General features: G+C 46.1%; 1 protein-coding gene across 5 annotated transcripts in view; it reads left to right on the plus strand.

Moving 5' to 3' along the window:
* UNC80 (unc-80 subunit of NALCN channel complex) overlaps positions 1-16,246 on the plus strand; it is a 186,892-nt gene that overhangs the window by 119,168 nt on the left and 51,478 nt on the right. For 4 of the 5 annotated variants that reach the window (XM_048869155.2, XM_048869158.2, XM_048869156.2 and 1 more), the window contains 9 exons: positions 3,029-3,160; positions 3,589-3,775; positions 4,721-4,852; positions 5,190-5,333; positions 8,180-8,280; positions 10,904-10,990; positions 12,381-12,564; positions 13,297-13,391; positions 15,918-16,007. In XM_048869155.2, coding sequence (XP_048725112.1) covers positions 3,029-3,160; positions 3,589-3,775; positions 4,721-4,852; positions 5,190-5,333; positions 8,180-8,280; positions 10,904-10,990; positions 12,381-12,564; positions 13,297-13,391; positions 15,918-16,007 — 1,152 coding nt within the window. The remainder of the gene's footprint in view (positions 1-3,028; positions 3,161-3,588; positions 3,776-4,720; positions 4,853-5,189; positions 5,334-8,179; positions 8,281-10,903; positions 10,991-12,380; positions 12,565-13,296; positions 13,392-15,917; positions 16,008-16,246) is intronic. The other variant, XM_048869157.2, reaches the window with a different exon arrangement.

Genomic DNA, 16,246 nt, shown 5'->3' on the forward strand with positions numbered 1-16,246 from the left:
CTGCCCATGATGGTTGGTGAGAGCTCCTCGTCTTGCTCCACAAGAGCATTAGCGGTTCTTCACAGCCCATTGTCTGTCGTCTTTGTGTATAGTTTGTAGGTACTTAGTTAGACATTAAGTGTTAGGTTAGTGTGGTAGTTAGAGTCCTGGCTGGGACTTCAACCTGGAGCAGGGTGTGCCTCGTTCCTCAGGCTTTTAGCCATACTCATCGTGCAGCAGGCCAATGCCTATTAGTGACCCCCATGCCAGATGTTTGAAGTGCTTGGGGAGCAAGGACAAGGGCAGAATATGTAAGAACTTTCGCCCTAGAATCCAGAAGGAGCGGGATATCCAATTGAGGACCCTCCTCATGGAGGCTGCGCTTCATCCTGCCTCGGACCCCTCCCGTTCGGACGCCATGCTGAGCACCTCAGCGTTGGTGCTGAGCGTGCCGCCAGCACCGGGCTCTGCACAGCACCATTCCCCCTCACCGGTGCCAAAGAAGCGGCAAAAGAAGAAGAGCCCCCTGGCATTGGAAGGGAAAGGGGCCTTGGGCAAAGGACCTATGTCAGGTCATGTGTCCGGTTTGACGGAGAGTACTGATGAGGTTGGACCCCTAGCCCAGCCAGGGATTCAACTGCCAGGAGCAGCAGGGGAACCCAGCTTCTCCTAGGGCCCTCATTGCCCAAAGCGGCCCTGGCGGCTAAAGAACAAGCCAGCCAACTGGCACCACAAACACCACGCCAGACTTGGCTAAGGCCCCAATACCTAGGGCAAGCCAATCATGGGACTGCCCAATAGGGCAGTGGAACGCCCTCAGTTTCCGAACCGTAGGTGTAGATCCCCATCTCCATGGCCTAGGACCCCGGCACTGCATCCTGGTCTCTGGTCAGAAGACCCAGGTCCCCAAAACCACGCTCTCTCCCTACGAGACATGGGACACCGGAGTTGAGGCACCAGTCCCCGTACCACCGGTACCGGTGAGCTTCCCTCCAAAGATTGCCACAGTGCAGGTCACCCTCGCCCAGACGGTCTCCCAGACATCAGTCCTCACTGGGGCGGAATTGCTCCCTGTCGCAACACCGGTCTCCATGCCCCCATTACTGCTCATCGGGCAGGCACCGATTCTCACCCTTACCTCGCCAGTCGCCAACCAGGGTCAGTCAGCAGACGCAGGCCTTGACGGCTCTGCCCTGGTCACTGGAAGGGCAATGGTCAGAATCAGACCGGGAGTTCGGCCCCTTGCCAAGGAGGGGCGATTCGCTGCCAACCCACGAAACTGGCGCGGCACCTGCAGTGATGGCATGGCAGCAGGGATAGTGTTCCGCTCAGTGGCCATACTGGAACCTATGAGGCATGCCCGTAATGCCGGTCCCATATTCCCATCAGTCCTCCCTGGCCGCCTCGGACAAACCGCCCCCAGCACTGCCAGCACCAGAGTTGGAACATGGTACCAAATCTGACGCGGGGGCAGCTCATTGGACTCCAGCACCTAGGGAGCCATCCCCAGAAAAGGAAGGAGAACCTGCCCCTTCCCAGGTGGTGCAGTCATTGTCATAGTCTCCAGACGAAGCGGTGGTGGATCCCTCCCAAGCATGCAGCCCCCACGCTGACTTCAAGGGGCACCAGGCCCTCCTTAAAAGGGTGGCTACCAACTTGAACTTAAAATTTTGGTCATGGAGGAGTCCGATTACCTCTTTAACATTGTATCCTCCTCCACCCTGTCCAGGTCGTGCCCGTCCACCCAGGGGTCCTTAAGATTGCCAAATCACTGTGGCAGACCCCCTCTTCCATTCTGCCTACTTCTAAAAAAGCGGAAAAGAGGTATTATGTCCCTGCAAAAGGGTTCAAATATCTGTGTACACACCCTCCAGCGGTGTCACTGGTCGTGTCTGCTGTTAATGAAAGGGACGGGCAGGGCCAAGTCAGTGGCACATCAAAAAACAAAGATGCTAAGAGATTGGACTTATTTGGCAGAAAGATTTATTTGATGGTAAGCCTGCAATTTCGGGAGTCTAACCACCAGGCCCTGTTAGGCCGGTACAATTTTAACCTGTGGGACTCCCTTAACAAATTCAAGGAGGCCCTCCTGCAGGACCGAGCCCAGGAGTTGAGATGTGTTACTCATGTCCATTCCATTACCCGCCCTCCTACCCCTATGTCGGAGTTGCCAGCAAGAAGGAATTGAGAGGGCGAAGGGTCAGCAGCGCCTAATATACCAACGCATGAGTGCGACACTCAAGCGGGTGCGACAGCCGACCCTACGGATACCGCTAAGGCAAAAATCTTCGATGACTGTGCATATGGGCACGTGCACACCTAGAACGGGATCAACATGAGCAACACCTCTCAAAGAACAACAGTTACGAAAAGGAAGGTAACCATTTTTTCTTCTTCAAGTGCTTGCTCATGTCGATTCCATTCTAGGTAACTCACGAGAAGTATCCTCTGAGGTGGACTCGGAGTTCCCAGTCTAGCAGCTTTTTCTCTTGAAAACCACTGTAAGGATTCATATATTGACCCTTTGGTATACCACAAATAATTGTTATGTGGACTTTGAGGAGTAAAAGTGATGAATTTGGAAGATTTTCTCCCTCGCTTATCTGTTTCTCATTGTGGTTGAAGGGTCTTTCCTTTATCTTTTGAGAAGTTATTGTTATTCATGATGTAACAAGAGCACAGATGTGTGAAAAGAGAGGCCAGCTGTAAAAAGTGGTCACATAGTCTGGATGGTTGGCATCATGTTATGCAAAAGAATCCATGTTCTATAATTCTATGGGATAACAGTTCCTGGTTCCTTGTTTTTCGTCTGGGATTCAGTTTTTATAATGGACAGTGCAAAATGATTTCAGATGTTTTATCTTTTGCCTAAAATGCTTTATTGTTTTAAAAAAATATTGTTGATACTGAGCACAGTTCCCCTTCCTTCTGTCCCAGGTTGCAGGAAGAGGCTGGAATCCCAAGGGAAGTAATCAATTGGCATTTAAATCCACCACCTAAAATTTCTCTTTCCCTCTACCTGATTTTCTCTCCTTGTGTTTTCTTGCAGATTCCTCCTCCAAGTATAAACTTCACCCTGCCCTCTCCAGTACTGGGAATGCCCTCTGTGCCAATGTTTGACCCCCCGTGGGTTCCACAGTGCAGTGGGAGTGTGCAGGACCCAATTAATGAGGACCAGTCTGTAAGTTAAAGAGCTCCCTAGAGGGGATATTGTTATTACTTAGTGACAGACTATATCCAGGTGGTGGGGGTGGGGGTGGGGAGGAAGAGGGAGGGAGCTAAAGAAGACCAAGTAGTCTAAACTCTGAATTTCCTTACTTGTGTCAGTTTACAAGAGATCTTTGAGTACATTGTTAGTATAGTGCATAGACATCACATATACAGTGTTAGTATTTTTCCTATTTTTCAACAAGAGACTTAAGACAAGAAATCCAACCAAGAGCATCCTTGTGAATCTTTATTCCGTTAACACCTACTTGTTGTGGGTGTGTATGTGTATAGATAGATGAATGGATTTGCTCTTTAGTGGGTTAAATGTTAAAACACATGCTGCATGAAAACCAAACCAATTGCTTCATGTTGGTTTCTTTCTTCTTGCTTTTCTGGCAGAAGTCGTTTTCAGCCCGGGCAGTGTCACGTTCTCATCAGCGAGCAGAGCACATCCTGAAGAACCTGCAGCAGGAGGAAGAAAAGAAGCGCCTAGGCCGGGAAGCCAGTCTTATCACTGCCATTCCCATCACCCAGGAGGCCTGCTATGAGCCCACCTGCACGCCAAACTCAGAGCAAGAAGAGGAAGGTGCGCTCCAAAGCCAAGAACTGCTTGCCAGGAACCAATAAGCACATGCCTCCAGCATGGAACAGGTCTTAGGGATGCAGTGAGGATGGAAAGTCATCATTAGTGATAGGGAAGACCCCACTTTAACATCTTCACCATTTCGGATCACTCAGAGGAACTGGTTTTTAATCACTTTACGAACCTAACAGCACCATACAGATGTAAGGCATCCATGTCAAAAAATAAAAGATTCAAAATGAATGAGAAAAAAGTGTTACCAATAATTACTGTAATAAGGGCCCAAACCTGTGAAATGTTGAGTGCTGCCTGCAAGAAACTGGGTGTTCTCAGCTCCCACTGACCGATGGGAGTTGAGGACTCTCTGCACCTCACAGGAGGCACTCAGCACGTTGCCAAATCAGATCCTTAGTGTCTGAGAATAAAGGAAACTGAAAACTTAGCCTTTGGGTTGAGGATTTCATTGGGTCAAGCTAATGCAATAGAGTTAGTTAAATGTCCTCTTTTTGCATATTGCAGCTACACAAATATGCTGATGTGTCCTGAGCTGTGTATGCAATGGAAAATCTGCAAACAGAATAGTGGCATTGCAAGTGCACCCAGACAGTACCTGGAGGAAGGACAACAAATTACCTAGCAGTGTGGTTTGTTACGATGTAGAATAATCGTCTAACTGAAGCTGTGGAGCTGCATCACCTGAGTCAACTGAAACTTGACTCAGCAAAGCACTGGGTAATATATGTTAAGGAACAGGCCTGCTCTAGCTCCCAGGGGATCGACGAGATTGCCTAAATCATCTTTTTCGTTTTTTGTACATTTCACAAGAAGTCTGACTTGAATTTTTCTCTGTTCCAATCTGGCAGCATGATGCTTCTCTCTGGGAAATGCCTTGAATTGTGGCAGTCGAATTTATAAACCAAAATTCACATCCCCTGTTTTCTTTGTCAGTAGAAGAAGTCACCAACCTGGCATCCCGCCGTCTCTCTGTGAGTCCCTCCTGCACCTCCAGTACTTCTCACAGGAACTATTCCTTCCGTCGTGGCTCTGTCTGGTCAGTGCGTTCAGCCGTCAGTGCAGAAGGTGGGCGTCGACTTTACATTTGTTTTTAATTCTCCTTATACAATGTATAGATTCATTCTGTTGACTCACAGGTCTCATGTCTTCCTTGGTCTTAACCAAAGCTACACCTGCCTTTTGTCAGGCCTGCTTGAAAGCTCAGGAAGTTCTGAACTAGTCAGCCCCATGCATTATATACTGCTGCTCATTCCCATGTAGCTTCTCTTCAGTTCCAGTGTTTCACTGTGAGTTACCGCTGAGTTGTGTCACGTGAAGCACTCCGGGTGGAGAACTGTAATTGAAAGGGATTTTACCAACAGCACATTGGCTAACGCATGCCTTTTACTCCTCTCTGCTCTAGATGAGGAACACACTACAGAGCACACTCCAAACCATCATGTGCCACAGCCCCCACAGGCAGTGTTCCCAGCATGCATCTGTGCAGCTGTGCTCCCCATTGTTCACTTGATGGAAGATGGAGAAGTCCGAGAGGATGGAGTAGCAGGTGCTGACCTAGATTAAACATTCATGGGCTCTTAATCAGAGGTTACAAAAATCTCTAGCAGTTTGAACAATGGCTCAGATTAGTAAGAGCAGCTAGGCCAGTAGCATCAGAATCCAGTTATTAGTGGCACCCACGCTTTTTTTAAAAGCTAGGAAATTGCTCACAAAAAATAACACATTAAAAGAACAGTTTTAAGGTTGCAAAGTCAAGCCCTCAGAATTTAAGAAATGCCAGAATCAGGGTTGCCTGCGCAACCTTAATGTGATCCTCTTGTGTGAATGCATTATAATACAGTCTGTAATTACCTGAGCACATTTTATATTTTCCACAGGACCTCTGCCTTATTCAGTGCATAGAATGGATGCTGCATACTTAATGAGCAGCTCTTCAGTATTTTATTTTATCCTTATGATTCAGTGTGTGGGTCCATGCCTTATTTACAGCACACTGTTCAAAACCTGCTCTGAAGACAGAACTGTTAATTTCTTCATGGGCTTTTCTATGGTGCTCATCACTACAGTATGTGAGTGCTTGACAAACGTTAATGAATTTATCTTCACGTCTCAGTCTCCCATACCCAGCCACGACTTCTTGTCCCAGGTCCAGTCTCACCCCCACGCTTGCCTCCCTAGCTCACATATAGGTCAGAATCCCAGTCCCCTAACCCTCCCTGGCTCCTCCCTTTAGTTCTCCACCTCACCTGGCTCCTCACCCCTCTGCACTTGAATCGAGCTGCTTCCTCCTTTTCCTTCTCATTGCCTGGGTGTCTGCAGGAGGATCACTGAGAACACAGAAGATGCAGTTCCCCTGTTCTCAATTCCAGTGCCCAGTGCCACACCAGCCCCTGGCTGCCAAGAGGAGCAATTGGAGGGAAAGTCCTGCTCAGCCCCCACAGCCCTGAGATGGAGCATGCTCCGTGCAGACAGAACCTTTGGAAAATCTAACTGCTAAACTCTACTGAGCTTGTGAAAACTGAGCTTTTCAGAGGCTCATAACTTGGCAAAATTTGAAAAAAAAAATGAGGATGCTAGAAGACACATCTCTGGCACCTGAGTGAAGCACCTGCCTAATTTTAAGTCCCTGCTCCAAAGCATGGACATGTCAGAGCTTCTCAGTGAAACAGTTCATTCTCAAAAGTGACCATCATTTTTGCTTAAATGTCCCAGAAATATTCAACCTAAGGCAGACACTCAGCATGGAAAATGTCAACCCAAACAGTTAAAAGTTTGGCAAAGTTGTGAACAACTGAAAAGAGGATCTTACAATGGGAAGTGTCAGGCAATTTAACTATAGGCATCACTAGCAGTGCTGTCTCTAATTCCACTTATAAATAGTGTATAAAGAGTTTATAAATTATTTGACTTTATAATCATGTTACGGACATAAACAGTGTGTGTCATTGATGGGTATAAGCCCATAGAAAGTTTTATAAACTGCTATTGACAGGCTCTTGGTTCTGGGCCGTGAGTCCTGGTAGTTGGAGTAGTGGTCAAGAACAGATACCAAGGGTCAAAGCTAGCCACAGAGTCAGGACTGGGCAGAGGGCAGCACTTAAACCAGGGTCTGGGGACAGGCCATGGGTCAGAACCAAGGTCTGTGTCCGTAAACAAGCCAAATCAGGATTGCACTCAGAGTCTGGAAGCAGGCCAAAGGTCGAAGCTGGGTTGAAGTCAGTCCAAGGTTCTGGGGGTCAGGAGGCAGGTGCAAGGCTGGAGCAGGGTCAGAGTAATGTACGGACAAGGCTGAAGCAGGCTGGAACAAGTTTTGGGCAAGGCTGGGGCAGGAACAGGGACAGGATCAAGGCAGAGTGGAAGCCTAGGGAGTCTAACACTGTGAGGCAGCAGGAGAGTTCCTAGTCCAGTGGTGCTATTGCATAGACTGACTTGTTGCTCTGGCAGTGAGGGTGAAATACTTGTACCTGGGGGTCATCAGACCCGGGCCCTGCCCAGGGATAGGCTGCTGCAGCATGCCTGAGGGGTGAGTCAGTGCAGGGTTTGCTGGAGGCAGGAGTCATTGTAGCTGAGTGAGCAACCCTGGTTCAGCTGTGGGTTTGCCTCACAGTTATAAGCCATGATGATAAGCAACGTACACTATTGGCTTGTCAAATTCCATAACAATTACTTATTTATTAAAACATCTATTAATCATATATTAACCTCTTATAAACCATTTATAAATGGGTCCTAGATATAAATATGTGTAACTATTATTTTATGTTTTCTTTCTTTGCGATGCTCTCTTTTGGACAACTAAAGCGCCTGTCCTACTTGGTCAAGTCTTTCTTTTTAGATTTGTGAAATAGTCACTTCCTTTGTAGCTTCCTTTGTGTTTATTATTCCTCAGTATTCTCAGATGAAGGGGTTGATGCTATTCTGAAATATTTCAGACATTTACAAATGGTTTAATTTACTATTTGTTATTCATCGTTTATAAGGTGTGGCTGGCCCCTCAAATCATGTATTGATTGAGCTTCTTCCTGGTTAGATGGCTGAATTACAGAAAAACAGTGAATAATGTGCTGCTAATGTAAATTTGAAGATGAATAATCATTTATGCTAAAATTGGTGACATTTGGGGGATTTAGTAACCCTTTCACAAACACGCAATATCTGTCCAAATACTAGCCACAAACAATATGATTTAGTGAATAACAAAAAATTCACAACAATATTTGCAGTTTTTAATTAACTGACCATATGTAATCATGCATCTGAGTGTCACTTCTGTAGATGCACATGGTTCTCTGGTTTGCTGGTAGACGTCAAACATTTTAATATAAATATACCCCTTTAAGACTTCTCCTGAAGATGAGGTTCTCACTAGTTCTTTTTCTTCCTCCTGTATAGTGAGTGCCGTGGCCCAGCAGGTCTTATGGAACTGCTTGATTGAAGATCCCTCTACAGTTCTACGGCATTTCCTGGAGAAACTCACAATAAGCAACCGACAAGTAGGTTCTCCTTTTCCCAGTATAGACATATTTTCCCAGAGCATATTAAAGGAGAGCTTAGCCATCACTTAATGCACAAAAATACAGGAACAAGTAAAATCACTTAAAGGGTAAAACAATCTTTACTATAAGATGGCTTAGAATACTGACAACCAGATCCTTGGCTGGTGTAGATCAGTGTAGGCCCTATCAAGTCAATGGGGCTATGCTGATTTACACCACCTGAGTATCTGACCCTGATTGTCCAAGGTCCTGTTCTGACTCTGTTTAGGTCTCTTAGTTCTGAATCCTACTGAGCTAGGTTTCCTCAGCTCGTGCAGATGAACCTAGCTTCATCGGAGCCACTCTGTTTAACCCTCCCTGAAGTACAGGCCTGACATTCAGCACCCTGTTTGCAATGTTGTAGCCATGTGGGTCCCAGGATATTAAAGAAACAAGGCGGGTGAGGTAAAACCTTTTATTGGACCAGCTTCTGTTGATGAGACAAACTTTCAAGCTTACACAGAGCTCTTCTTCAGGTCTGGGAACTGTACTAATCAGAGTGTCACAGCTAAATACAAGGTGGAACAGATTGTTTAACATAAGTAGTTAATACATATCATCATAATCCTTTTCTGTGCTATGTCTGGTTTAGACTGTAAACTCTATGAGGCAGGGATCTGTCGCTTTTGTTTGTATGAAGAGCACCAGGTACCCCTGTAGCGCTATATAAATAATAACATAGACAACACCGTGCACACCAGGACACCATATAAATAAGAACATAAGAGCAGGCATACGGGGTCTGACCAATGGTCCGTCTAACCCAGTAGCCTCTCTTCCAAGAGTGGCTGGTGCTAGGTGCTTCAGAAGGAATGAACAGAACAGGGCAATTTATCAAGTGATCCTCATCCCCTGTCATCCAGTCCCAACATCTGGCAGTCAGAAGTTTGGGAACACCCAGAGCACATGGGGTTGCATTCCTGATCATCTTGGCTAATAGCCATTGATGGACCTATCCTCCATGAATGTATCTCATTCTTTTCAAACCCAGTTATACTTTGTCCTTCACAACCTCCCATGGCAATGAGTTCCACAGCTTGACCGTGCATTATGTGAAGAAATACTTCCTTTTATTTGTTTTCCACCCGCTGCTTATTAATTTCAGTGAGTGACCCTTGGGTTCTTGTGTTACGTCAAGGGTACATAAGACTTCTTTGTTCACTTTCTCTACACCATTCATGATTTTACAGAGCTTTTATCATATCCCCCCTTTCGTCATCTCTTTTCTAAACTGAACAGAGTCTCTCCATACGAAAGCTGTTCCATACCCCTAAACATTTTTATTGCCCTTCTCTGTACTTTTGCCAATTCTAATGTATCTTTTTTGTGGGATGGGGTGACCAGAACTGCACACAGTATTTAAGCTGTGGGGGTACCATGGATTTATACAGTGGAATTATGATATTTTTTGTCTCATTATATATCCCTTTTCTAATGTTTCCTAGCATTCTGTTCGCTTTTTGGACAGCTGCTGCACACTGAGCAGATATCATCAGAGTCCCAGTAATGATGATATCACTATAGATAGCGATATCACCATCCTTCTCACCTGACCATCACATGTATATCAAAGTTGACTGCTCACACTTGCTGCGTTAATGAGACAATGAATAAAAAGAAAACCGGGAGAAAGGATGGTCAGATACTTTTTGCCCCTGTTTTTAATGGCTGTGCACAGAGGCCTAGCCACTTTTACAGCTTCTCACTCAGGCTAGAGGGAAGACCTGGAAGTTTCCTTTGAATTCAGCCCAGTCAGCCACTGATGCTTGTTAAACATCCAGACTTGAAAAAGTAGCTCTTTCCCCTGCAGCCCTGATCACCAGTAGGAAGTTGGAATATGCTGTGGGGCCACCAATGGCTGTTGAAGGGGATTCTAGGTGAGGGGCTGGGGAACCTTTACAAATACAGGTGATGTCTACACTGCAGTTGCATATGTAGACATACCCGAGCCAGCTTTGATCTAGCTACCTCAGATAACAGTAGCAGTGAAGCTGCAGCAAAATGGGCGACAGCACAGGCTAGCCACTTGAGTATATACCCAGGTCCCAGGCAGGCTTGTACACTATGACACTGCCAGACTGTGATGTGCTCTGTCTATCCTCAACTGGTGGGTGATCCCTATGCCAGCCTACACACATTAGAGCTGCCCACAGGAGAAAACAACAGAGAATCTGGCCCAAAATGGGGACTGTAACCAAGAAGTGACAACGATCACAGTAAAGTGAATTAATTTTCATATACTCTCTCCAATACTGTCCTAATAGCACTTTTCCATTGTAAGTAAGAACTCGCATTGCTGCAGGGAAGGTACGGCGACAGGATTAGGAGGTTGCCAGGGCAGATGTCCATGGTGATATCTCTAGGTAAGAAGGTGATCCACAGCGCGAAACAGTGAGAACCACTGACCTAGATAATACATTCATTGTGGCCTTGGACTTGCACTTAGAATTCTAAGTACTCTTCTCCTAAGCATATGGTTCCATTTCATGCAGAGAGAGAGAGAGAATGAGAATGAGAAAGGAAGGAAGGAAACTGTAGGCCATTTTGTGATGGAAATTAAAAACTCTTGCTCTTCTTCCAGGATGAGTTGATGTACATGCTGAGGAAGCTCCTACTGAACATCGGAGACTTCCCTGCCCAGACGTCTCACATCCTGTTTAACTACTTGGTGAGTAGCTCCCAGTACCAGCCTACAGCCCATAAGTCTAATCTTTGGCTGCTCATTTCCTAAAGCACAAGTGTTACAATCTAGAAGGAGAGAGTGCCCTGTGGTTTTGCTCACACAATTTATGCACATCAAGCCTCTAGCTGTCAGTGTAGATCACCTGGCTCAGACAGGCTTCCATTTCCCCCCCTGCCCACATTTATTAAAGAGTGAAATAAACTGTTACCCTGTCATGCCAAACCCACAGCTGCACACAACCCTTTTGGAGTTCTGCTGTGGGAGACCGTGCAACGTGTTTACCCCCTATGCTGCACTCCAGGAGAGTCTGTGTGAAGGATCATGGGTCTCAATCCCAAGCCTATAGGTACCCAGGCAGTACTCAGACTGCAGCCACCACCAAGCAGCTCACCAGAACCAGTAGGGAAGGGGGCTAGTGGAAGTCTAGCTCAACAAGAGCTCTGCCCGCAAAGCTCCTGATTGGGGGAGACGTCCAGCCCCACCGATTGGCTTGGACATGCTACTTAAGCCAGAAGGAGGCACAAGAAGTTGTCAGACCAACTAGGTGAATGCTTGGCTGACTGCCAGTTTGGACCCTGCCTGCTTGCTTGCCATTTTCCTGGTTCCTGCCTCCCAGCCTATTCCTGCCCTCCTTATCCCAGATCCTCCTCTGCTGCAAATTCCTGCTTTTCTGTCTTGCTCCAGGTCCCCTCTCCTCCACCCTGCCCCTCACTCTGACTTTGGCTTTGCTTGACTCCTGATTCTGTCTCCAGCTCTAATCTCCAGCTCCAGTTTCTGGCACCTGACTCCAACCACTAGGCATGACTGCCTGTGCCCTGGTCCTCATACACTGCTGCACAGATCCTCCCTTTCCTCCATTCTATAGAGATAGGGAATAAAGGACCATGGTGGCTTCTTCCCTACCCACCCGTCTGCCCAGTGCCCATCCCAGCTATTATGGCTGTTCTGGATCAGCCCCTCAGCACACATCAGTGGCATCCCATACTCACCCAGAACAGAAGGAGTTAGAAAGTTGACATTGGGCATAGTCGGACAGAGTGACATGAACTTTCAAGCATTAGGTTTGACAGGTTGAGTCTTCTACGAATGACGAATAACGCTACAGGAACCGTCTTTTTATTTTGTGTTTGTACAGCACCTCGCACAGCAGGGTCCTGGTCCATGACTGGAGCTCCTAGGTGCTACGACAGTACAAACATAAATGATCATCACAAATTCCTCTGTCTTACTGAGCAACGTAGTTGACTTGGGTTTGTCACAGTCTGAGTGCTCCCCAGAATAATGGAGTTGGCTGAAGCAGGACTAATGCCAGTAAAACTATGTGATGTGTATACAAAAGCAGCTTGAGTGCCATTTTTTTGTTTCTGCCCTGCAGGTGGGATTGATCATGTACTTTGTGCGTACTCCATGTGAATGGGGCATGGACGCCATTTCAGCTACACTGACCTTCCTGTGGGAAGTGGTGGGTTATGTAGAGGGCCTTTTCTTCAAGGATCTCAAACAGACTATGAAGAAGGAGCAGTGTGAAGTAAAACTGCTGGTGACTGCCTCAATGCCAGGTAGGGACATGTACAATCTTTTAAGACGTAGCTGGGATCCTTTACCTATCTTCTATATTTGCTATTTTGCTTACTGCTCCTACACCCCTCAAATATAGAATTGCCGGTTTGAGATCCATTGGAAGAAGGTCAGTGGAAGCTCTCTCTTAATATCACCAGACATTTTTAAGCCTGTCCTCCTTGAATTTGGGCTCTGTAAAATAATTCTTGAACAGTTCACAGCCCCTTCAGAACTCTGTAGGCAAATAAACAAAACATGACAACAGAAGAGTCTGTTCAGTCTGGAGCCATATGCCAATCAGTCCCTGAAGGACTGCCACGTCTGATCATTTGAAGAGTCTGCCACTCAGGGATAGCTCAACTTGAAACCCTCCAGTGTAAATAATGGCAATGCCTGGAGTTAATAACCAAGAGTGTACAGTGGTAAACCTACATCTTCACGAGCCAGACAAGAAATTGCTCTGTGAAAAACGGAGTTGTCATTTTATATGTATTTCTTCCTTGTGTAACTGTTACAGTTAAAACCAATTGTAACTCCTTAGAAAAGATAAGTTCTCATTACATGGGAGTATAAGTATTCCATAATGGATTCCAAATACCTAGGACTTGTGTTGGCTCCTCACAGGGCGAATTTCACCCATTGGCCTTACTCTGTGAATAGTCCCATTGGAATAGCATATGAATTACGTGAGAATGGACGGGAGAGAGAATGACAGCTCTTCTTTACTCTAGGCACAAAGACCCTGGTAGTGCATGGACAGAACGAGTGTGACATCCCAACCCAGTTACCAGTGCATGAGGACACACAATTTGAAGCTCTTCTGAAGGTGGGAATGAGGTTTTCGGTAGAGCTGTTTATTGATACATTTATATTGATATTGATAGCTGCCTGTGCCTGTCACATCTAAGTTTTAGAAATACAGTCTTACAAACACCCCGATTTCAGTATGGTGGAGGAATACTGCTCTGATATCCACTTCCATCTCAAGATGGGTGACCACTACTGTATAAACTGGGAAGTGATCTGATGGCTAATGTGGGGTACTCCCCATCCTCAGTACCTAGGGTTATAGGAGATCCCATTGCCAGCCAATGCCCCACAAGTGGAACTCTGGGGCCAACAGCGTGCTGCAGATCAGATACAATTTGCTAAATAAATTAGTTAACAATTCACTGACATACTCGTCCGTTCATTTTGTTCTGGTGTTTGACCAGCTCTATTACCTACCCAAGAAATGAACCAAACAGCTGTTCCCACTAAGAACTCTTTGGTGGCCCAGGTAGTCCTGATTCCATCACATGATAATTGCAGATTTGTTTTTGCCTCAGTGGAGAAATCAGCGTTTCAAGGAGAAAGAGGATAATCCAGTGGTTAGGGTGCTAGCCTTGGGACTTGGCAGACAGGGTTCAGTTCCTTGCTTTGCTAAAGATTTCCAATACGACCTTGGACAAGTCACTTAGGCCAGTGGTTCTCAACCAGGGGTACACATACCCTTGGGGGTACGCAGAGGTCTTCCAGGGGGTACATCAGTCCATCTAGATATTTGCCTCATTTTACAACGGGCTCCATAAAAAGCATTAGCCAAGTCAGTACAAAGTAAAATTTCATACAGACAATGACTTGTTTATATTCTATACACTGAAATGTAAGTACAATATTTATATTCCAATTGATTTATTTTATAATTATATGGTAAAAATGAGGAAGTAAGCAGTTTTTCAGTAATAGTGGGCTGTGACACTTTTTGTATTTGTATGTCTGATTTTGTCAGCAAGTAGTTTTTAAGTGAGGTGAAACCTGGGGTATGTGAGACAAAGCAGACTCCTGAAAGGGGTACAGTAGTCTGGACAGGTAAAGAGCCACTGACTCAGGCCATGTCTACACTTACAAGCTTACAGTGCACAGCTGTACCGCTGTAAGATCGCTCGCGTAGCTGCATTATGCTGATGGGAGAGAGTTCTCTCATCGACGTAATAAACCAGCTCAGTGAGTGGCGGTAGTTCTGTTGGTGTGAAAGCGTCTCCCACTGACATAATGCTGTGCAACCGAGTGCTTATGCCGGCAAAATTTATATCGCTACGGGGGGAGTTTTTTCATCCCCCTGAATGACAAAAGTTTTGCCAACATATGTGCTAGTGTAAACATAGCCTAAGGCCATGTCTACACTTGCTTCGAGGTGTAGAGTACAGGGACTAGTACTGTACATGTAGCTGCATACTGCAGTGAAAGGCAAGCTGCGTCTACACACTGTAGAGAAAGGTGAAGCTGCCTTTCCCTGCTGCCTCCCTGCTGCCAGAACCTTTCATAGGCTTTAAGGCCAGAAGGGACCATCGTGATCATTTAGTCTGATCGCCTGCATATTGCGGGCCTGCATGTTGCAGGCCACAGAACCTCGCCCACCCACTACTGCAATAGTCCCCTAACCTCTGGCTGAGTGACTGACATCCTCAAATCATGATTTAAAGATTTCCATTTTACAAAGAATCCACCATTTACTCTAGTTCATACCAGTAAGCAACTCGTGCCCCAGGCTGCAGAGGAAGGTGAAAAACCATTAGGGTCTCTGCCAATCTGACCTGGGGCAAAATTTCCTCCCAACCCCAAATATGGTGATCAGTTAGATCCTGAGCACGTGGGCGAGATCCACCAGCCAGACACCTGGGGAAGAATTCTCTGTAGTAACTCGGACTTTCTCTGCAGCCGCGAGGCAGCAGCAAACGACGCTGCTGAAAATAAGCAGTGTAGACGTGGGAGGCACTGCTTGGGTGTATAGGGCACTGGGGGGTCAGGCGTGCCAGGCACTCTGCTCCACCCACCTAAGCAGTGCCTCACCATCTACGCTGCTATTGATACCCATGCTAGGTGATCGTGAAGTGTCTGTTGTCTACACGCTGCCATAAGTGTAGCTATAACCTCCGTCTCTCTCTGCCTTAGTTCCACGTTTTGTAACACAGCACTTCCTTACCTCATAGGGGTGTTGTGAGGATAAATACATAAGTCTGTGAGGTGTTCAGGTCTTGTAGTAATGGAGGCAATGATACCCATATGATGATGAGGCTATAGAGACAGAACAGGTCTGGAGGCAGAAATAATTGTTCTGTGGATAAACACAGGTAACATCAGTCCCCACGGCTGTCAATCGAGCAGATTTTAGGAATGCTGAAATGGGTGCGTGTAGATATATAGATATATACATTTTAAACAAAGAAAGAAAAGTGTTAAATGCAAGAACAATGTGCCGGCGTCAGCAAGGCATTTGGGAATGGTCCCTGTATAACTGGTTTTAAAACGCTTTGTCTCTGTACAACCTACTTCATGAATAACAAGCTGGTCTTTGTTTCTTCCCCCTTAGGAGTGCTTGGAGTTTTTTAACATACCTGAAACCCAGTCTGCTCATTATTTTTTAATGGATAAACGATGGAACCTTATTCATTACAACAAGGTGAGGCAAAGGCCTGGTCCAGCTGATTTTGTTCTTTCTTCATCCCTTCCTAAATATTGGGAGTGGCCAGAATATAGCAAGAGGGCCATATGTGGCCAGAATTGTATCATCATTGATACAGAGCTGTGGCCTGTGGAAATTACGGGTCTTAGTGTCCCTGAAGAGAGATGGAAGTGATCCATGCCCTGTTATCCAGTCCCAGCTTCTGGCTACAGTTACAATGGTATTTTTAAAAAAAC

Source organism: Caretta caretta, chromosome 11 (genome assembly GCF_965140235.1).
Source record: "Caretta caretta isolate rCarCar2 chromosome 11, rCarCar1.hap1, whole genome shotgun sequence".
In the NCBI taxonomy this organism is placed as follows: Eukaryota; Metazoa; Chordata; order Testudines; family Cheloniidae; genus Caretta; species Caretta caretta.